The sequence below is a fragment of the Bicyclus anynana genome, chromosome 14 (assembly GCF_947172395.1).
Source record: "Bicyclus anynana chromosome 14, ilBicAnyn1.1, whole genome shotgun sequence".
Taxonomy (NCBI): Eukaryota; Metazoa; Arthropoda; class Insecta; order Lepidoptera; family Nymphalidae; genus Bicyclus; species Bicyclus anynana.
Window position 1 is genome coordinate 581,483 of NC_069096.1, and position 22,981 is coordinate 604,463.

Sequence of the window (22,981 nt, forward strand, 5' to 3'; positions counted from 1 at the left end):
TCCATATTTTCATCGCACTTGCATAACTAAAAATTATATAGACAACTTAGGGCCGTTCCTCCTTACTCTTTTCTCATTGGTATGGACCTTAACTTCTTCTCCTTGGAGTATATATTCTTTGGGTTGGTCCTATCTTTATGGATTTTTTTACCTCTATATGTCTGTGGCGCGTTCATTTGGTGTCTGTGGTGATCTGTGGTTGTGATTGTTGACATTGTCAACACAAACGTCAAATTGTCAAATGTTGTGTTGACGAAAAATGTTTGGCGTTGGCGCGAAGTATCATCGAAAAATCCATAATTCCTTATTGTTTTTGTGAATTAAAGACGTTACTCCCGTTCATACTTGATAATTGCCGCTGTTTATAATTTGAACAATGCCAGCTTTCCTAAGATTTATTGACATGGAGAACTTCAAGTCCTACCGCGGACGCCACCGCATAGGACCTCTGAAATCTTTTACCGCCGTTGTGGGGCCCAATGGCTCAGGTAAAACTCAGAAACCCTTTTATTCTAATATAGATAAAGTATACTTAATATGAAGAGGCAAAGTTTTTATGTTAAGTTTGTGAGATTGTAGAGGGTAATCTATGAATCCACGGAACATATTTTAAAAATTGTTTTACCAATTGATAGCTACAATGTTACTGAGTAACATAGGCATAACTTAACTTCCTTAGCCCCACAGCAACAGGAACTAACTAGATATAACCACAGGGCATCTGATGGTACTTTATATTAATAGTGTTATAATGTATAGGTATGTGCTGACAATTCAAATTGAATAGTAACAAATATTAATTTTAGAATTTGTCATTGTAACCAGGTAAATCTAATTTCATGGATGCTGTGAGTTTTGTGATGGGAGAGAAGACTTCACTGCTGCGAGTGAAACGGCTTAGTGACCTCATCCACGGGGCCTCCATCAATAAACCAGCATCCAGGAGGTAATATCGGTGTCCAAATCAAACAACTCATTTGCTAATTGCTGAACTTAATTGTTAATTATGGGAGAGAAGACTTCACTGCTGCAAGTGAAACGGCTTAGTGACCTCATCCACAGGGCCTCTATCAATAGGCCAGCATCCAGGAGGTAATATCGGTGTCCAAATCAAACAACTCATTTGCTAGTTGCTGATCTTAATTGTTAATTAATAATGGAAATGTGAATAGAAAATGTGCATTATTTTAAGAAGCATAATTTACTATAGTAAAGAGTTTCATCTGTAAGTAGTATATCTTTATGTCATTACTTATTATATATCTTCAGTCTTCATTTTTTTTTTTTTTTTTTTTTTATTCTTATCTCCTTTCCTTCCTGGTACCGCAGTTTACGTGCATTACTTCAGGAAGGGGGTGGTCTATCACGCTTCGATATTTTCTTTCTGGCGATCCCATTCGTCTCTCACGCGTCGTCCCATAATGTAATGCAGCATTTTCGCGCCGTTAGCCCAGGCTTCCTTGTTCTCCAACATATATGGCACTAAGTTTGCTTTTGTCAGAGGTTCACCGCCTTGGCGTGCGTTTCTTCAGTCTTCATGTAGTTTTCTTAAAACTGCTAATTTGATTTGATGATTTGGTGAATTTGCTATGAGTTTCCTTAATGAAGTTTTTATGATCTGTTATTATTGTGATAAACTCCTGAAGATGGTGGGATGTCAGTAAAAAAGTTGAGGTATTTTGCATGTTCATTAAAATTTGCAATATGATTTTAAGTTCCATGATTGTCATTTTAGTGCATCAGTGACTGCCACATTTGTGCTGGAAGACATGACAGAAAAGCAGTTCCAGAGGTCTGTCATTGGACAGTCCTCGGATCACAAAATTGATGGACAGGTGAGTGTTTGTTTTGTTATTGTGCACTGAAGCCAATCACAACATGTAGATACTCATGGTTATTAAGTAATCAATTTCTATGTAATATGTTGTCATTATAGGCTTTTTGCTCACTATCTGTCGCCATTCCTCCCTCAGTGTGGCTCTCCTAGAACATTCGTGGAGCGATCCATGGAGAGCGGTTTTTACTTGGTCAGTCCAGCGCATTGGACTTACCTATCATTATTTCAGTCCCTGTGTATGATCTTTGAGATAAAGTGTAATGTGTACAGGTGCACTCTTGCCAAATTCAAGCACTTTATTGTGGAGTACATGCTGTACATGTTCATAGCAGTTAAGGGTTAACATCTGACAATAAACCCATACTTGGTTACCTCTGGTTACAATCTCCAATAACTACAATCATGAGCCGCCATCCACCCTCTGCCTATAAACAGCTTGATATCATTGGCCCACTTACCCCTACTCAATGTGTACTGTTTACTACAGTTCATGCGCTGTAGCATAGTGCAGGTGACAGTTCTTCTTCATCTTCTTCTTTCTCAAGTGTTATTCACATTTACACTAAAATACATTAGAGCTTTCTTTAAATTTTTGTCTGTCTGTTTGTTGAAGCTATTATTTGGAACAACATCACTGTTTTTAATGCGACCTTCATTGAAAATAGTGGATATTATTAAAAAAAACTATAGTTTCCGCAGGATTTGTGAAAATCTGAATTTCATGTTACTATAATTATGATAGCCCAGGGGATATGACCTCTGCCTCTGTTTCCGAAGGGTGTGGGTTCTAATCTGGTCCAGGGCATGTACCTCTAACTTTTCAGTCGTGTGCATTTTAAAAAATTAAATATCATATGTCACAAAAGATGAAGGAAAAACATTGTGAGGAAACCTGCATACCAGAGATTTTTTTTAATTTTCTGCGTGGTTGAAGTCCGCCAATCCACATTGGGTCAGTCTGGTGGACTACTGGCCTAACCCCTGTTTTTCTGAGAGGAGACTCGAGAGCCGAATATTTCAGCAGTGAGCCAAATATGGGTTGATGATGATGAATGATAAGCATCATCATTCATCATCATCAACCAATACACAATGATATACCAATACACAATGGTATACAGAATGATTACTTAAATTGGTCAAATAATGTAATAATGTTTGCAGTCAGTGTCAGTGAGTCAGTATCTGGCTGAGCTGGAGAAGCTGGGCATCAATGTGAAGGCGAAGAACTTCCTGGTGTTCCAGGGCGCTGTAGAGAGCATCGCCATGAAGAACCCTAAGGAGAGGACTGCTCTATTTGAGGAGATCAGTGGGTAAGTGCTGTTTTAGAGTAATCAAAAGGTTGAAACTAATAAAACACTATTGTTTTATTTACAAGTCAAAGGTTAACAAGCCAGGCTTTACAATAAACACCTTTTTAACCATTCCTTAACTTAAAAACTGAACAGTGAGATACCGTGCCTCAGGTCAGGTGTGCTGAAGGAGCAGTACGAAGCGTGCCGCGCGGAGGTGAACCGCGCTGACGAGGAGGCGCAGTTCTCCTACCAGAAGAAGAAGGGAGTGGCCGCCGAGAGGAAGGAGGCCAAGTACGAGAAAGACGAGGCCGAGAAGTATACTAGGCTGAAAGAGGAACTGGTATGATTGTTTATCTGAAGACATTGTGCCTCACCATTACATACGTATTATAGGCTTGTGCACTACTTAAATAGTGTTCTGACAGTGGTGGAATATGTAACATGATGATAGCTTACACACTACACACAGATACACAGACACACATAGAGAACACAGATAGCTTATTGAAATTTTTTTTTTTGTCATTACTAGGCTTCAAGTGCTTATGAGTTATTAGCACTTGAAGTCTAGAATTAATGACAAAAAAAAATCTATTTTGTTTTAAAGGTACTACTGATAATCATTAGTAATGACCATCAATAGTACCTTTAACAAATTCTTAACCAAACCTTATTTATGTTACCATTTTGTGTTCTAGCAACAACAAAGAGTGGAACTGCAACTCTTTCACCTTTATCACAATGAGAAAGACATTCAGAATGCTGAGGAGGATCTACAGCACAAGCAGTCAGAGCTTGCCAAAGTGGAGAAGAAGAGACAGAAGGCAGAGGATGCTCTCAAGGATAAGAAGAAAGAATCTGGCGCAGCGCAGCGGGAGCTCGCCAAGATAGAGCAGGAGATCAGAGAAGTGGTGGGTATATTTAGGGCATGCATGACAATAAACAAAGAGTTTAGAAAATTAAGTTTTACAACTTTATAGCACTGCTCATAGTAGGCAGTGTGGTTAGACCGTCTGCTATTTTAGCAGTTACATAAAGTTACAAACAAAACAAAGAACCTGGAACTAGAATCTTACTGTGTGTGATGATAATGTATGTAATGTGTGGTAGGAAGCGGAGATATCCAAGAAGCGGCCGACGTTCATCAAGGCCAAGGAGCGCGTGACGCACACGCAGAAGAAGCTGGAGGGCTCCATCAAGACGCTGGAGCAGGCGCGCAAGGCGCACGAGGCGCACCAGGCCGACATCAGGTACCAAATCATTGTGGAATTTAGTTTTTCACAAATCCCGCGTGAGGCAAGGATTTCTCCGGGATGAAAAGTGGTAATCCAGAGTGAAATCTATTTCCATCCCAAATTTCATCGAAATCGCTTCAGTAGCCGCAGCGTAAAGGAGGAACAAATACACACACACACACACACAAACTTGCGTCTTTATAATATTAGTGAATTAGTGAAAGACAAGCGCCTGTTTGACTACAATAATGCCTGATGGAAAGCAGTAAAACAGTGATTTTAGAAAACACCCTTGGTCGACATCAAGCAGGCCAAAATCTAGCCCTGTGATGACCAACCAGTTTGCCCAACGTGGCCATAACTTTGTATAGGACACACACATAATAGAGAACGATATTGAATGAGTAAAGCACAAGTAACAAGCCGCGCAGTAAAGCCAGTGAAACCCTTAAAAAATAAGTCACGCGTGCGTCTCCTTGACATCCGCATAATGTTGCTATCTACTACATACAAACTTTTTTCATATTTTGTATTTCACTAACAACAATTACGTAAATGATATTAATCATGATAGACTAATAATAATTTATAACTACCTATAAAAAATACTCCATTTTATTTTTTTAGTTTTTGTTTTTAAAATATTTAAAAACACAAGACATAAGAATTTCTTCAATAATGTAGAAAATTAGTATCAGTAAATCGCTTTCCGATACGACGCTTTATCTGCCTTCTGCATATTATTCTTTAATCTGTAAGGATGCACACATTATTCACTGGCAATTTTTTAAATGATTTCACCAATAACTAACTATTAACTACACAGACGAGTAACATGGTTGCATTTGAACCACGAAGCGTCCGATGGCAATTTATATTTTTATCGCTACAATAATTGTTATCTGTTGTGTAGAAAGCTGGAGGAGGAACTGCGTCAAATCGAGGAGCAGAAGGCGGAGTGGGAGGCCACCATCACCGGCTCCAGCCTCTCGCGCGCCGACGTGCACCTTGAGGAGGCCCAGGTTCACATTTCTTTGTCCTGGTCCAGTGATAACATAGTCTTTTGCTAGAAATGTACACCTACAGGTATATGGATGGATTGTATCATTTAAAAGTACAGTACTCTTTATAACGACATTAAAGTGTCTGTACTTTTTATAGCGTTATATAGAATGGTTGTTATATGGAAAGAAGAAAAATGTATGGTTAAAACTTTTTCGTCAATAAACAGTGATTTTCTTTTACTAGCCATGTTTACTATTTGAAAATTTGTGAGCAATTATGAATATGATAACGTATTAATGACTTGACTTCCACTTATTACTTATGGTCAAAAACAGTGTACACATACTATCCCAATTTGTAAACAAAAGAACCAATTTCTTAGAAAATGTTTACATGATGCCAACAGTCGAGTTTATAACGGGCTAGGATAGTAAAACGACTAAAGAACATAGACTGTTGCGCGGTTTTCACTAATTGTGGCAATTTAAAAGGTACTTTTTATTTTTTTAATTATCGTTAAAGTGAGTGGGTGTAATGCTATATTATATAGAGTGTATCATTATATAGTTAATGCCATGCGTCCAGTCGACGTTATAGCGAGTTTGACGTTAAATCGAGTGACATTACATGGAGTTTACACTGTATATGTATTAAAAATTTTATGGTCTGACATTCTTATATGAAATATATATTTTATTTGTATAGTTTAGTTACCGTTGTGCACGTTTAGATCCGGCAGTACGAGGACCTGAAGATGGAGGCGTCCCGGCAGGCGGCGCGCTACCTGCAGGACCTGGACTCCGTCAACCGTGAGCAGAAGGCCGACCAGGACCGCCTCGACAACGAGATGCGCCGCAAGGGCGAGCTCGAGAACAAGCACCGCCAGAAGGTACACCCTTGCTTCACACCTAATATGAGACTAAATGAGGGAAATAGACAAATGTCAACCGTGCATCCGGAAATATCGCTGTTTTCATTGCGTTGGGATGAAAGATATGGGACTAGGACTACTTCGCCACCATTGGTTGACATTTTGACTTTACAAGATATGTCGTTGATCTGTATATATTGATCTATGGAAGGTTTCCATAGATCAATATATAACAAGGACAAATTACATATAGTCTTGTATTGCACCCAAATTCACCAACAAAATTGTAGTTTTCAGAGGGACTAGGTAAACTCACACATCGAAAATAAATACATTTTGTGCCCTTGTACTAAATACTGCTTTAAATTTGATTCGCAATACACACACAAGTAATTTTTTAAACTGATTAAAAAACACATATGACTCGTTATATATCAGAATATTCGATTATTTGATCGATGTTTTGCTGTTCCGGCTAAAGAGTCAGTTCATTTTAGAAATTTGTATTTTTATTACAAAGGTAAATGCCCACCGAACAATACAACATCGGCCCTGGAAACGTAGGTATACCTCCGTATAAAACTATATATGGAGATGATAATATGATGTATGAATAAAGTTCTGGTTAAATAATTTTCCTAATAAAAGTATGTTTTTGAAAGAAAAAAATATTTTTTTTTCATCACTCGTCGGTGATACACAAAAGTTTGTCGGTGTACCAAAGCTGCGAAGTTACATTTTAAGCTGTATTATTTATTCTGTCACTAACAAGCTTAACAAAAAAAACTAACAAACAAGCCAAACATAATAAGTCTTCAAAAAATATCGTGAATCTCAGGCTGTATGGTCAACAATGTTTATTGTTCCTTTGTGCACGAATTAAAGATGATTTAATTTTTGAAAAAGTAATAATTGTTAAAGTAGTATCAAGAATTAGATATAAATAAATTGTCGGATGGTTAGGGTAGTCCAGGGCCAGGGATAGGCATTCCCTTTTGTTATAATTGACTTAGTAAACTAGAAGTTGTTGACAGTTTTTTATGTCATCTTATTACACTAACCAGCATTTTTAGAGACCTCTTTACACGACAAACATGATTACAACAATGAAACATCGATTCTATAGAAACATTTTTTACAAATGTGTTACATTGTTGATTCTGGATCTCTTACAGAGGGGTAATGTCAGGCGAGGCAGGTCCTTTTGTAATTGGTCTGAGATGAGAAAACAAAACACATCTAACTGAACAAAATAGATAAACATAGTTAACAAATTCAGTTTCCAATATTTTCAATCCACTCCCTGTCTTTTTTTTTTTTTTACTCTTTACAAGTTAGCCCTTGACTACAATCTCACCTGATGGTAAGTGATGATGCAGTCTAAGATGGAAGCGGGCTAACTTGTTAGGAGGAGGATGAAAATCCACATCCCTTTCGGTTTCTACACGGCATCGTACCGGAACGCTAAATCGCTTGGCGGTACGTCTTTGCCGGTAGGGTGGTAATTAGCCACGGCTGAAGCCTCCCACCAGCCAGACCTGGACATATTAAGAAAATCTCAGTCTGCCCAGCCGGGGATCGAACCCAGGACCTCCGTCTTGTAAATCCACCGCGCATACCACTGCGCCACGGAGGCCGTCAAAAAAGTCTCCTGTGAAGTGTTGACCACGTGTGTATCCGCAGGGTCACGAGCGGAACGAGGCGATGAAGCGCGTGGAGAAGCTGAACGAGCACATCAAGAGCTCGGAGCAGGCGCTGGAGGAGCAGAAGAGGCTGCGGGCTGAGTTGCAGGTAGTGCCCACACTTGTAGTACAAAACGAGCATCACCCAACACAACAGACATCTTGTCTTATTTCAAAAATATTGAGGAGTAAAATTCTGGGTAGGTTTTTTTAGTTATTAAAAAAAAGTAGACAAATCAGTACCCTATCCTGAACATCTGTATATTGTAAGAGAGATGTTGAGTTTCTCACCTTCTCTTAGGTACAATCTGTACTTTTACATAAGCAATATGTTAATCAGAAAAATATATCTGTAAAATGTTATTCTGTTATAATCGATGCTTTTCCATTTAACATCGGGTGAATTATCTGCTTGTTTCGTTAACCGTCCTGAAAATAATATGGTATTTAAAAAATCGTATCGCAGGCCGACGTGGGGTCGTGCCGCGGGCGCGCCGCCGCGCTGCAGGAGGCTCTAGAGGACGTGGCGTCCCAGCTGGGAGACGCTCGCGTCGACAAGCACGAGGAGGCGCGCAGGAAGAAGAAGCAGGAGATCGTCGAGAACTTCAAGCGGGAGATTCCGGGAGTGGTGAGATATAGACATGCATCACATCTATGAATTTGATTCGCAATACTCGTGTAATTTTACACAGACTTACAAACACAGCGCTTATACTATCCACAGAATATATACAAAGAATATCTGATTACTTGATAGATGTTTTGCTGTTCCGTCAGAAGAATCGATTATTTTTTTATATATTGTTTTTTTATAACAAATTTGATATAATAATGGTAGAAATACTTACAAATGAAACATTAATTTATTCTTTAGTAATATAGAAATTGTTGCCGTGTTTTATGCCATGCACACTACACAAACCGGCATTTTTAGGGAGCTCTACACGACGAAACGAAAAGAACGAAAAGTTTTTATAAACACGTTAGATCGTGATCATATACTTTTTACTGACTGAGGGGTAACGTCTAGCGAGTCAGGTCCCAAGGTAATTTGTCTGAGGGTCTATATGAGTAGTTAGCAATTATGGAGTTTAAAAGTTTCGAAGGGTTGTCACGAAGCTAATGGTCATGTAGAATTCGATTTTCACCTAAATTGTCCAAAACCATTCCAAATGTGTCCTAGTGTAAGCACAGTCGAAACAATATCATCATCTGAATTGAACAATCGTCTGTCGCAGTACGACCGCATGATCAACATGTGCCAGCCCACGCACAAGCGCTACAACGTGGCCATCACCAAGGTGCTGGGCAAGTACATGGAGGCCATCGTGGTGGACACGGAGAAGACGGCGCGCCGCTGCATCCAGGTGCTCAAGGAGCGCATGCTGGAGCCCGAGACCTTCCTGCCGCTCGACTACATCCAGGCCAAGCCGCTGCGCGAGAGGCTCCGGTGGGTGGCTCGCTGTGCAGCTGTACCTATTTCACAGTTTGTGTTCAATCGACATGAGGGTAGATGATAAAATGTATTTGGCAGAGACATAAAGGAGCCGAAGAACGTGAAGCTGCTGTTCGACGTGCTGCGCTTCGAGCCGCCCGCCATCCACCGCGCCGTGCTGTTCGTCACCAACAACGCGCTCGTGTGCGAGACGCCCGAGGACGCGTCGCGCGTCGCCTACGACCTCGACCGCACCAAGAACAGCCGCTACGACGTGAGCGCCCCACTGCTTATATCCGGATTAATTGTTTTATCATTTTTCAAAAACATAAATGAAAACAAAATAATTATGTAAAATTTTAATTTATTAGAAATGAAGCATACTATTATTAGCAACGTTGACTAATATTTTTTAACCGTAATTTTTATGGAATATGAGTGTTCAATGAGATTATTATAAAAAAAATATTAAATTTTCGATGTGCCGCCGATGAATTGCAGAGTTTCTGCATATTTTTATATTATATCGTCGGCTGTATGTGTAAACTAATCTCAAAAGGGCTACAACTCCGAGCCGTAAAGCCATACTAACAAAATGTGTTAAACACGCTCAACTGTATCTGCAGGCGCTGGCGCTGGACGGCACGTTCTACCAGAAGTCGGGCATCATCTCGGGCGGCTCGCTGGACCTGGCGCGGAAGGCAAAGCGCTGGGACGAGAAACACCTGTCACAGCTCAAAGCTAAGAAGGTCCCTTTAATGCTTTCTTATTAATAGCCATTATATGGACTTCCAAATATTGTTGATCATATTTATAAATATGAATTAAGTAAAATTTAAACCTCTCTGTAACAACAGCGTTTTGTGTCATTTGGTACCATAATAGCAATTTGCTATCTGTTGTCTATCACACCTAATCCACGAGAATTCCTCATTCTGATTACATAATGAATTTTTTGATATGATTCTGGTACTCTATTAAATATTGTTGTGCTCGATCTAATGAAGAAGCATGTCTGCATAGCATTTTTTACCAAAATTTCAAATATTGGGAGTGTAGTTACAGGCCTCAACCACTAGTCGGTTGGGATGGATGGCAGCTCTGTCGAAATAGTTTCGGGAGAGCTGTTTCTGTTGCTGATGTTTCTGATGTTTGATGCGATGCGTCCGATACGTCCGATGCAGATCTTTGGACGCCTGCCATTATTGGTTATTCGTAAATTCATGAATTGTAATGTCTTATTGTTAGTTGACTTTTGAAGTTTAATAGAGAAGTAAATAGTCATAATACAATCGCAGGAGAAACTGACTGAGGAGCTGCGCGAGTCCATGAAGAAGTCGCGCAAGGAGTCGGAGCTCACCACCGTGGACTCGCAGATCCGCGGCCTGGAGTCGCGCCTCAAGTACGCGCTCACCGACCGCGACACCACGGTCAGTTGACAACACGTGGTATGGTGATGGTGATGAAAAAAAAAAAATGGTAACGAGGGTGGTGTGGACTTGCAAGTTTCAACCGTCGTGATATTGAGCCTTATAACTGGTAGATCTCTGCAACTCTGTGATGGACGTTGACCAACAATGTGCTTCCGGTGAAATTGTAAACAATGTACAAATAAAATACATAAATACATTAAACTGAAATGACATTCCCTCTGGCCTTTGCAGTCACAATTATGCCTGTCGGAGTCCATTTGTTGTGTACTTGTAATGAAAAGTAGAAAATTTCAGGAGTCTTAATTAGTCCATTTTTGTTTTCAGTTAAAACAAATAAAGACACTAGACGCTGAACTGGCGGAGTTGGAGCGCAGAATGGATATGTTCGGGGTGAGAGAATGTTTAAATTTTTTTTTATTTATAATTTTTGGATAAATCTATACTTATAATAAATCTGTAGAGAGGTCAATTCTGTACATGAAATATATTTCCAAAATAACTATCAGGGGATGATTAGTGATCGATACTGATGCCAAAAATGCAATCAGTAAAATTTTTGTCTGTCTGTCTGTCTGTCTGTCTGTCTGTCTGTCTGTCTGTCTGTCTGTCTGTATGTTCTTTATAGAAACAAAAACTACTGGACGGATTTTAACGAAACTTGGTACAATTATTCTACATATTCCTGGGCAGGTTATTGTATACTTTTCATTACGCTACGATCAATAGGAGCAGAGCAGTGAAGAGAAATGTTGAGAAAACGGGAGAAGTTACTCAATTTTTTAAGCTTCCGTCGCGTGTACAGCCTTAATGGTTAAAGCTACATAGAAATCATGTATGACGGAAATGTTTTCCTTAAAATTATCTATAAAAAGACAACAGCATATATATGTCTATTTTTTATGGTTGACTTACAATAACACGTGTAACTCCCGATAGCTTAGCAGTTCGGAGCTTTCTAATTACATTTGTCTACTCTTATGTTTATAACACTCATCACTCATCCCTAACTAAAAAAGTTAACATTATTACCTATTCAATAAAAAAAAATCATAAAAATCGGTAAAGAAACACCAAAGTTATACAAGAAATACGCTAAGCCATCGCGCGTGAATACTAATTCATGCTATATGGATTATTTTTGTGTAACGGTTGCCGCGCTCGACGCGACTCGCGGGGGGGGGGGGGGGGAGAATAAATAAAGAAGTGCAGCCTTAATGAGTAGGGTAGGGTAGGGGTAGGGTAGGGGTAGGATAGGGTAGGGATAGGGTAGTGGTAGGGTAGGGGTAGTTGAAAGTTTACAATGAATTTCACGCGGACGAAGTCGCGGGCGTCCGCTAGTTCTGACATAAGTTTTTAAAATGCTAAATCAATTTTAATTACTGTTCGGGTGATAAGTTATTAAATCATAGCCATTTAATTAATGTCGATGTTGTCTGCAGCCCCAAATCGAAGAGATCGAGCGCACGATCTGCGCGCGCGACGCCAAGATCCAGGAGATCAAGGAGAACATGAACAACGTGGAGGACGTGGTGTTCCGCGGCTTCTGCAGGGACATCGGCGTGGCCAACATACGGTACGTGACTTCGGCCGAGCTAAGGCCACCACCTTCCCGGCCAGCCTTGATTCCGCGCAAGTATTATCTGGTCACTCGTCTGCGTCCTGCACAGTCACGGCCAAGTCGCTTCCCGGCAAACCAAGGGGCTCAAATCCAGGTTATGGTAGATGCAATTCTCGAAGCTGCAAACAACGCTACGCTACAACTCGGATCTCCTGTGTACGAGGAGGCGTGGATATATATGTGTGGGGTTTTGGTTGGAACCAAAACATCAAAAGTTTTAGACATTCTGCGAATTTAAATTTTTGCATGTTCATGCAGTCACTGGATGAACATGCGATGAAGCACTAATAATTTTTTCGTAGTACAGTGCACGCTACGGTACTACGCCAGTAGGCCTAACGTGCGACTCATAACATATCTCGTAAAGACGAAATGACAAATGAGCAATCAAACCTTAAACCGTATATCATGTTGTCTTCATGAGATATTTCGTGGGTCGCATGCTAAGCCTGCAGACGGTCGCTCAAGTGCCGCTCGCCCGCAGGCAGTACGAGGAGCGCGAGCTGCGCGCGCAGCAGGAGCGCGCCAAGAAGCGCATGGAGTTCGAGGCGCAGATCGACCGCATCGCCTCCAACCTGGAGTTCGAGCGCTCGCGCGACACGCAGAGTGAGTGCCTCGTACTCTTACTTACGCTAAATGTTGTACATGGAGTCATTCGAGTTGGCGCGTTGACTTGGGACAGACGTTATTTCGCGGATTCATGATGATCAATTAAAACATTATGCAAACTATACCAAAGCAGCTTATGATGCATATTATTTTGTTAGAAGGTTCTTATTTGAACATATTTTTTTATTGACATTTAATTCAATTTAAGGTAGTTGCTCAAATTGATAGGAGTAAAGGTTATGCAACTATACAAGTTATTGAGTTTATCTTAATGATGTCGAAGGACGCATGTGTCGGTAGCGGTTTATTATGCCAGTTAGTTGGACTGCTTAATGATGATGCTGTCTTAGACGGTCCCAGGGCCGGATATGTATAAGGCGGGTGTCCCGCAGAGAACGTGACGCGCTGGGAGCGCACCGTGCAGGACGGCGAGGACGAGCTGGAGGTGAGCCGCCAGGCGGAGGCCAAGCAGCGCCAGGACATCGACCGCGAGCTGCGGCGCGCCGACGCGCTCAAGGCGGAGCGCACCGCCTCGCGCGCCGCGCAGGACAAGGCGGAGGAGGCCGTGTCGGCGGTGAGTGCGCACGACACCGCAACGTCGTTAGGTATACTCTGTGGTTATAAACATATCTCTGTCCGCAGGCGCGCAAGGAAGTGACGAGCATTCAGAAGGACATCCAGTCGATCCAGAAGCAGATCGCGAGCATCGAGTCGCGCATCGAGAGCCGCCGCAGCGACCGCCACAACGTGCTGCGCCAGTGCAAGGTCGGCATGTAAATGTACTCCTTCTGTACGTTAAAAATAAGTCCGCACGCCCCGCCCTTAGCGTATAACATTCAGATAGATAGATTTTGTTGGCAACTACAAACTTCAAATCATATAAACTCTTTTGGTATTTTCCTTTTGAGAGTCTGGCCTAAACGCTAAATTTTCAATAGTTAACACCGGCCAACGATTTCACAGATTGACGACATCGCGATCCCGCTGCTGGAGGGCAGCCTCGACGACACAACGGAAGGCGAGTCTGAGACTTCCTCGCTATCCAGTGCGGCGCTGCATCGCCGAGACTCGAGGTGTTCATTGTATAACATTGCTGGCATTGTAGCCTAGCAGGTTCGTTAGTGACTGCCCCATAGACTGCGGGCGACTGCGCGGGTGGGAATTCGTGCGCGCTGCAGGAGCTAGGAGTCAGGTGCATCAGCCTTGGGCAGTCACTGTCGATGACAACTCGTACTTAATGACCTGCAGCTGGCAGAACAAAACGCACACGATATTTATATTCAAAAATGAGTCCGACGACCTGTTAAGTTATTGGTTGTCAGGTCAACTTTATAATATCAATAAAAATTGTAACAGATTTTTCATTTATTATTTAATAGGAAGATTATGTAAGGTACTGTACAAACGTGTATTGCACGCTCGCGCAGGATCCGCGTGGACTACCGCTCGCTGAGCGACGCGCTGAAGGAGCTGGAGGAGGCGGACGAGATCAAGCGCAAGGCCGACAAGCTGCAGAAGGCCATCAACACGCTGCAGAACACCGTCGACAAGATCCAGGCGCCCAACATGCGGGTGACGTATTTGTAGCATATAGTGACGCGCAAGTGGCGCTCGCGCAGGTTCCGCGTAGACTGCATCCATATATTAAGTTTATTTTGGAATAGATACCATACCATTTTACCATATTACCAGAATTTACTCTCTTCTATATCACTCTCACACGTTCCATTTGTGGTAAATTTAGATACTCAGATATACAAATTCACTTGTTGTACATTTATCAAAGTATTGCAAGGCGCCTATCCCAAGTAACCCATAAAGTTTTACACAGTGACTTGAGTGAGTGAGAGAGTGACTTGAGTGAAAAAGGGGAGTGTTTGTTAACAGTCAATCTCAAATCATTCTGCTTTTATAATAATGAGAAACATTATTATCATTCGTTGCCTTTTGCATTTTTTGCTCAATCTGTCTGTATGATCCTGCTTTACTTAAAAGTATCAACCTTGTATTAAACCCTACGCACTAAGAGATTGAGCTGCAAGACACTACTTATATATACCAAGGGTTATAGAATTTCAAGCATCAACCTAACTAAATGCAGCAACTTTACGATTTCAGGCGATGCAAAAATTAAACGAAGTTCGTGAAAAAGTGAACGCAACCAACGAGGCGTTCGTGGCGGCGCGGAAGCGCGCGCACAAAGCTAAGCTAGCCTTCGAAAAGGTTTGATTTAATTATTACTATTTATCAATTATTACTAGCAGACGCCGTGCGGTTTCACGTACACAGTTCGAGTGCATACTGCACACGCTCTGTGGTTTAATTTCATTTGAAATACCATTTCGCAAACTTATTTGAATCTCAACTGGACGATCATATACAACTTACTACGAATATCTACTGTCTCCTCTTTACTACACTACAACTTCTATAGGAATTCTTCCTAATCTAATTATAAATTATTTTTCAGGTGAAAAAGGAACGTCACGACAAATTCGTAGACTGTTTTGAGCACGTCTCTAATGAGATCGACGCTATCTATAAGGTACGATTTGTGTATCGTGGTAATAAGTTTATCTTTTCATTAGCTTGACGAAAATTTTACCATAACATAATTTTACAAAAAGAGGTCCATAAATCAGAACACTATTTTTCAATATACCCATTTTCCGCTCGAAAGTTCAGAAAGCAAAGCAAATTCACTTAAAAATATCCAGCTTTACTTGCCTCGACATGCCATTCGATACAATTCACGCCCAAACAAAAAATTTCAAAAAGGGTAATCTCTTCCAGGCCCTCGCCATGAACCAGTCGGCGCAGGCGTTCCTCGGCCCGGAGAACCCCGAGGAGCCGTATCTGGACGGAGTGAACTACAACTGCGTGGCGCCCGGCAAGAGGTTCCAGCCGATGTCCAACCTGTCCGGAGGGGAGAAGACCGTGGCTGCGCTCGCGCTGCTCTTCGCTATACACAGGTGCGTTGCGTCGCCATGCACCCGTCGCACCGGAGCACCCCGAGGAGCCGTATCTGGACGGAGTGAACTACAACTGCGTGGCGCCCGGCAAGAGGTTCCAGCCGATGTCCAACCTGTCCGGAGGGGAGAAGACCGTGGCTGCGCTCGCGCTGCTCTTCGCTATACACAGGTGCGTTGCGTCGCCATGCACCCGTCGGACCGGAGCACCCCGAGGAGCCGTATCTGGACGGAGTGAACTACTAACCAGCGTAAAAAGGCGTACCTATTAATTTCGACATTTAGCAAACTAGAGTCTAAATTTTAAATTATGATCTTTTGATGTTTGCATGCAATTTGTGGAAAATTTTTTAGGTAATTGTAAAAACCTATTCTTATTTTTCACGTTTTTGGTGAATGATATTATCTACGGACACAATCTCGGCAGCTACCAGCCGGCGCCGTTCTTCCTGCTGGACGAGATAGACGCGGCGCTGGACAACACCAACATCGGCAAGGTGGCGTCGTTCATCCGTTCCAAGAAGGGCTCGCTGCAGACCATCGTCATCTCGCTCAAGGAGGAGTTCTACGGCTGCGCCGACGCGCTCGTCGGCATCTGCTCAGAGGTGAGGGATGCAGTACCACTGAGTGGTGTTTTTATAATTCTATAGTGTGAGACTCTTCTCCATCTCTATGTCTAACACGATATAGATAGAGAGATGTGTCTACCACCTACCGAGGTCCAAGATGTTCACCACTATATATCTGAGACTAGCGGCCGCTCGCTACTATGTCCGCCGGACGTCCGGACGTCTACTGACTGTAATCTACGTCCCTGCCTTTTATCGTTGTATATCAGGTGGTTTGCGAGATTTAGTTATGAATGACCTTTCGCATTTATATATTAAGACTAGCGGACTCGCTCAAGCTTCGCTTTGACTTATTAATTTATTTATTTGCACTTCTTCCCTATCCCTACCTTACACTACCATACTCCTACCCCTACCCCTACCCTACCTCTACTCTACCCCTACCCTACCTTACAACTACCCTACCCTATCCCATAAACCTACCCTACCACTACCCTACCCTACCCCTACCCTACCGCTACCCTATCCCTATACCATACCCCTACCCTACCACTACCCTATCCTAGGATTTAGGGGTTTGAAAAATAGATGTTGGCCGATTCTCAGACCTACTGAATATGCACAAAAAATTTCATCAAAATCAGTCGAGCCGTTTCGGAGGAGTTCAAGTTCGAACACCGCGACACGAGAATTTTATATATTAGATGAAGAGTGAAAGATGTCCATCAAAAGAGGAGACCGTAAATATCGCTCTTTTGTCTCCATTTTCGATTGCGCCGCTATTAGTCGACATTAGTATTTCTGTGGTCTTGAGATAAAATGTGGTAAAGTGCATTACATGCCTACCCCGCATTCTTTAACTTTAATACAGTTTATCTGCTTCTGTATTCATATCCCATACTAATCTGTACTTAATTTAATAAAGAAAACTTTGCAAACACAGAATTTAACCACGTCTATATTATATTGAAATGTTTTGTTTATTTGCAGCCCGCAGACTGCCTCGTCAGTGACGTCATAACGCTCAGCCTTGGAAACTACCCCGACTAGACTAAGTTAATTTATTTTGTTATTATAATAGTTACTGTATTACGTTAGTTTTGTTATTATAATAGTTAGTTACATATATTGATTGCTTGGCAATCTTGATTGTTTGATGCATTGACTCTTTCTTGTAACCTGTGTAAGGCTCGGATATGTATAAGATTTTTAAAACTTAATGCCACTTTTGCAATCCATTAGGGGTGGAGTTTTGAAGTTTGACGGAGTTATAATGTTAATTTTATTTTTCAATATATTTTGGTTATTTGAAATTCGGGTAACAGTAATCCATATCCAGTCTCTCAATTTTGAATATTGAATTGTAACCATAATGGTACCGCTAGGCTAAAAAAACGTTATCATTTTGAAATTACTTGAGTTTTGTATAATGAGTAATTTGCATCAAATCTTGTACGTACTTTACACATTTTAACTACATTTTTATGATTTTTAGACTTACAAAGTTAATATTTTTTTATTCTAAGACTGCTATAAACTATAAACATGTATGAGTAGGATATTTGTGGTGTATAATAACAACAATGTGGGTTCTATATCGAGCTCTTTATTTACAATAAAATATATATCTTACAATACATATCAACTAGTTTTGTTAGACATCGCCCTCGCTCCAGACTTTGGTCCACATTCCACGGATCGTCCCATCAATTCATTGCAAATATTGATTTGTGTTTTATTACGTTTGAAGTTGACAACATACATAACAACAGTAACAAAGAAAATGTAGTACCCAAAGTTCTCATAAAATACAAAACACTACAATACCAGTATATTTCAATCAAGTTGACACCAATTTTTGGTCTTGTTAACATAAAACTAACAGCTTAATGTTTACTAAGGTTTTTTCTGTAATTCATTTTATGGTGTCAAAGGCTGCTCCTTTGATATCATAAAAAGCCAAAAAGAATGTTTAAAAGTGAAAAGTCCATGTCACGGTGACACGTAAATTATCCTTCATTTATTTTAATCATATAAATTCGCAATATCTTGTGTATTTTCGCAAATGGACGCAAGATTTCATTTTCAATGTTTCATTTCATTTCATTTACTTCTTAGACAATATAGATATAGAGCAGTGTCTGATTGTGTTAAAGAAATAAGATAAAAAGTAGAAATAATTTACATTTTATTTTTAAAAGCTGATAATATGTTATGTTATATTGTTAGGTGAGAAGCAGGTACATATTGTTATCGTTACATCCCGCAGAATGTGGACCGGAAAAATGAAATTATTACAGTAACATATTATAAACATTAGATAGCACTTTTTATTTATCACTTGACCGAGCCGGCCTATTGCGCCAATATCTCGACCGTACAAACATAACAACGAAGACATCGGTGACGCAATCGATCTGCACCTGGATTTACTTGCTGTAACGTTCATATTGTAAAAAAAAATGCGAGATTGCTATGGACCAGACCTGGGGGCAATTGCATAACATGATCTGATTGGGATCCGTTTGACAGCAAATTCAGCATATTACAGTTTGACATCTATAATTTGGGCATTTGGCATATATTTAAATGGAGCTGTCAAACGGATCCGATAAAGTTAGACAATTACCTGATTAGTGTAACTGTCATCATTCTAAGAAGCCATTTGTGGAATCAGCAATATATATTTTTTTCTGGCGAAGGCTCGATTGTTCCAGTCATATTATCGGGTAGAATTTTGTAAACAAGGAACATAAATCAATCTAGGAGTAAATCGAAACTTGCACTTCGAGTCGCATACGGCAATAATGACGGTGATGGTAAAGGACCTTTAACATTTGAACATCACAGCGAATAGAATGCCATATTCCTGGTTTGATGATTGATGACATGGCAACGGATCAATTTTAATCTGTTTTATAAAAAAAAAGTTACCTTGAACAGTTTTGCATTAGAAGTTTTTGCTCTATAGACAGTTTTTTATATAAGAGTAAAAATCTATTTTTCAATGGATATTACCAGTAAGGCAGATCATAGGGTCAGAAAAAATGGTCACGCGTCTTAGACACCGAATATCCTCTATCTCTTGCCTTTATGGAGTCCAAAATTAATTTTATTATTTTTGAAAGAGTGTGACGGATGCTATCAAGGCGTTTGTCACTTTCTCTTCGCTGTGACCTGTTACTGCTAATAGGTTCTCCTGGTTCGAGGACTCGAGGTAAATCACATACATTAACAGACTTCAAGGACGAGGTTCTCATTTAATACATTTCTTTTGATAGCAAAGTAAAACGATCCGCGGCTATCACCGCTAAAACTAAGATAATAAATAAAGTTCTATGGTTCGAACATTTTCAAATTCAAACTATCTACAAGTCTAAAGAATCTATAAGTGTTTATTACTATTTATTTACAATATCTCCATGAGACAAGACTAAATGTAAAACATCCACATAGATGGTTCTTGTCTAACTTATTAACTTATTTATGAACAGTTTAAATAAATAAATGAGACAAAAGTATTTGTCAGATGCTTCACACAGTTGTAACACATTATTTAACTACAAAATGACTACTTACATTTGTATGCATACTTTTATACACATCTATATAGATTACTAAAGTTTTAATGTGGCTGCAATAATCGAGTGGAGGAAGGTATATCATTGATAAATCTGGTATGTAAAATAAATAGCAAACTGATAACGGAATATTGGTCATCCCAATCAAATATTATATAACGAACGTTGAATCACTAAGTAGGGCGGGCGCGTGCTGAAGGTGCTGTAGCGATGTGAGGGCACGCGCGCGACGGCTAGTCGTGGCCTGGCCAGCCGGCGCCGGCTAGTGGGCGCCCCGCCCTGGCCACCGGCGCGGCTAGTCGGGCGAGTGGGGCGGGCGCGTGCTGAAGTAGGGCGCGGCGTGCGGCTGCAGCAGCGTGAGGCACACGGAGCACACGCGCGCCGGCAGCCCGCGCGGCCCGCTGGGCACGCTGTGCGCCACGCACGCCGCGCAGAAGATGCGCCCGCAGTGCCGGCAGTGGATCTGTCACGTAGTGATATCAATGTCCAATGTGTCACTGTATGCGGGGTTCACATGGGTAGATTCTCGCCGCGACAATTGACCGTTTGACAATTCCCCTACGCCGCCAGTGACCAAAGTTGGATAACACTCGACTTCAGCTGTGCAGCAACAAGTCGCACGGGCGACTGAAGTGGCGTGTGCAAGCGACCGTCCGTCGCGTGAGGTGTGATTTGCGTCGAGTTGTTTCTCTATACTCATACATATCGTTTAAAAACTATGGATAAAAACAATACTATTTGTTTCTCAAGAAACACATGAATGTTAAAAACTGTCGATGTCAGCACGTCAACGATTGGCTCTCCTCTTATCTTTTTTGGAAATGAACAAGTTATTTTTATCGACCGATGTAAATGGGATGGCGATTCTGTTTTCTATTTACAATCGATGCGACTGGTGACTAGCCGTACGGCGAAAATCGACCTGTGCAAATCCCCCTTGAGATGTCAGGCAGAGACAAGGGACACGTACCTTCTTCTTGTTGTTGGGCAGCGGCGCGCGGCACGCGTTGCAGTCGGCCACGTCCTCGTCGTGCTGCCACCGCACCGCCGTGTCGGCCTCGCGGATGCGCTGCAGCTGCACCTGAGACAACGTCGCCGCGGTCGATACGGTGCTTGACTCATATCAAATTTTGTATAAACTAATACTAATAATTTTAAATACAAATAATTTTCGATGTAATACATACCGATCAAATTTTAAAATTCAAAATCCATATGGTGTTCCTCAAGGCAGTATCCTAGGTCCTTTATTATTTATTTTGTATATAAATGACCTCCCGAATGTCATCAAACACAAATGCATTATGTATGCTGATGATACAACTATTGTCGTTACTGGCAAGGATAGATCAACTATTGAGTTTGAATGTAACGATGCTTTATCAAAAGTTATCCAATGGTTAGACAGAAATAATTTGTCAGTCAACATGCAGAAAACAAAATTTATTCAATATATGCCATATAACAACATATCCTCAAATTTCAAAATTAGTTATAAAGGGTCGTCTATAAATGAAGTAGAAACTACAACTTTCTTGGGGATAATAACTGATAAATATTGCAATTGGAAATCCCACATCGAACAATTATGCGCCAAGTTGGATAGATTTGTATTTGTTCTTAGAAGATTATATCAAACCAACAGTTACAAAACAGCTTTGTTGGCATATAATGGATATGTTTCTTCACTGCTAAGGTATGGAATCATCTTATGGGGAAACTCCGTACTTATAAACACTGTGTTCGTTAAGCAAAAGGCTTGTTTGAGGGCCTTATGTGGCTTGCACACGCTTGACTCATGTAGACCTTTGTTTAAAAGGTTCAATGTTCTCCCTCTGCCTTGTTTGTATATATTAGAAATATTATTACTAGTTAAAAGATATCCTAAATATTTTAAAAGTTACAATGAGTTAAGTGATGTCAGGCGAAGAAGAAAAGATAAGCTAATAATGCCACCAAAAAGGCTTGACATGTTCGCTAAGAGTGTACATTGTAGTGCAATTTCAATATATAACAAACTACCAGATATCTATAAGATTGACAATGTAAATAGTTTCAGGAGTAAGGTTTCTAAAATGCTTATGGATAAATGTTTCTATAACTTAAATGAGTATTTAAATTACAAATTTTAATCATATTCTTTTTTTTTTTTTTTTGACGTATGATAAATATTTTGACATAATTTTAATTGACATGTGTGTTTGACATAATTTTAATTGACATTTTAACATTTCACTGGTAATAATTACTTGACTTTGCAATAAATTTAACAAGGTTTAATAATTTTGACAGTATATATTATGACTATTATTTTATTTTATCTGTCACAGTAGTTTTGAGTTACATTTGTCATAATCATTGAATCTTAAAATGTTAAATTGTATAAGCTATTACATATGTTTTCTTTTTTTATTTGTTTGCTTTTAAATTAGGATTATACATAGTCTATTTAAATTTTTCATACACCAAATTATTATGGTAGAGAGTATCAGGGTCTTATTATATTTAAGTAATCTTTGTAAACCTGCTTTCTGATGAATAAATAAATTATTATTATTATTAATATTTTCATGTAGTCACGTCTCAAAAAATATGAAATTTTTTTTTAGTCTAGTAGAACGGTAATGAACTGAGACCGAAGAATGAGACCATTTAAAAAAAAGTGTCATCTAGCCTATTCACTATCAGATCCACAGACCAGAATAGTATTCTGTAACGATGTTTATTATAACTAGTGTGGTTCTCAAATTCATCTTCATTTCTCTGTCTAACACGTTATTATAGGTATAGTGTATATTCAAGACTTGAATTATAGAAACATCGTGATAAAATGGCGTTAATG

The 22,981-nt window shown here is 40.3% G+C and overlaps 2 protein-coding genes across 8 annotated transcripts in view; one reads left to right on the forward strand and one right to left on the reverse strand.

The window, feature by feature from the left end:
- Positions 1-226: 226 nt before the first annotated feature.
- LOC112046465 (structural maintenance of chromosomes protein 1A) lies at positions 227-18,199 on the forward strand. 3 transcript variants are annotated; one of them, XM_024083085.2, is made up of 27 exons: positions 227-488; positions 826-946; positions 1,736-1,835; positions 3,002-3,150; positions 3,304-3,472; positions 3,831-4,043; positions 4,243-4,382; positions 5,281-5,389; positions 6,103-6,261; positions 7,927-8,034; positions 8,392-8,553; positions 9,164-9,375; positions 9,460-9,634; positions 9,987-10,109; positions 10,659-10,790; positions 11,118-11,183; positions 12,233-12,366; positions 12,896-13,017; positions 13,413-13,594; positions 13,663-13,785; positions 13,984-14,093; positions 14,448-14,592; positions 15,139-15,243; positions 15,491-15,565; positions 15,814-16,161; positions 16,417-16,594; positions 17,549-18,199. In XM_024083085.2, the coding sequence occupies exons 1-27, from the start codon at positions 377-379 to the stop codon at positions 17,569-17,571; spliced, it is 3,795 nt and encodes a 1,264-aa protein (XP_023938853.2). In that variant the 5' UTR covers positions 227-376; the 3' UTR covers positions 17,572-18,199. The 3 variants fall into 3 exon arrangements, with proteins under 3 accessions (XP_023938853.2, XP_052741617.1, XP_052741616.1); XM_052885657.1 differs by having other exon boundaries at positions 15,814-15,992; XM_052885656.1 differs by lacking the exons at positions 227-488; positions 826-946 and adding an exon at positions 1,004-1,092.
- Positions 18,149-22,981, reverse strand: part of LOC112046466 (rab GTPase-binding effector protein 1) — a 449,904-nt gene continuing 445,071 nt past the window's right edge. For all 5 annotated transcript variants that reach the window (XM_052885662.1, XM_052885664.1, XM_024083087.2 and 2 more), the window contains 2 exons: positions 21,110-21,220; positions 18,149-20,602 (listed from right to left, as the gene is read on the reverse strand). In XM_052885662.1, the coding sequence (XP_052741622.1) occupies positions 20,435-20,602; positions 21,110-21,220 (279 nt within the window). In that variant the 3' untranslated portion in view covers positions 18,149-20,434. The remainder of the gene's footprint in view (positions 20,603-21,109; positions 21,221-22,981) is intronic.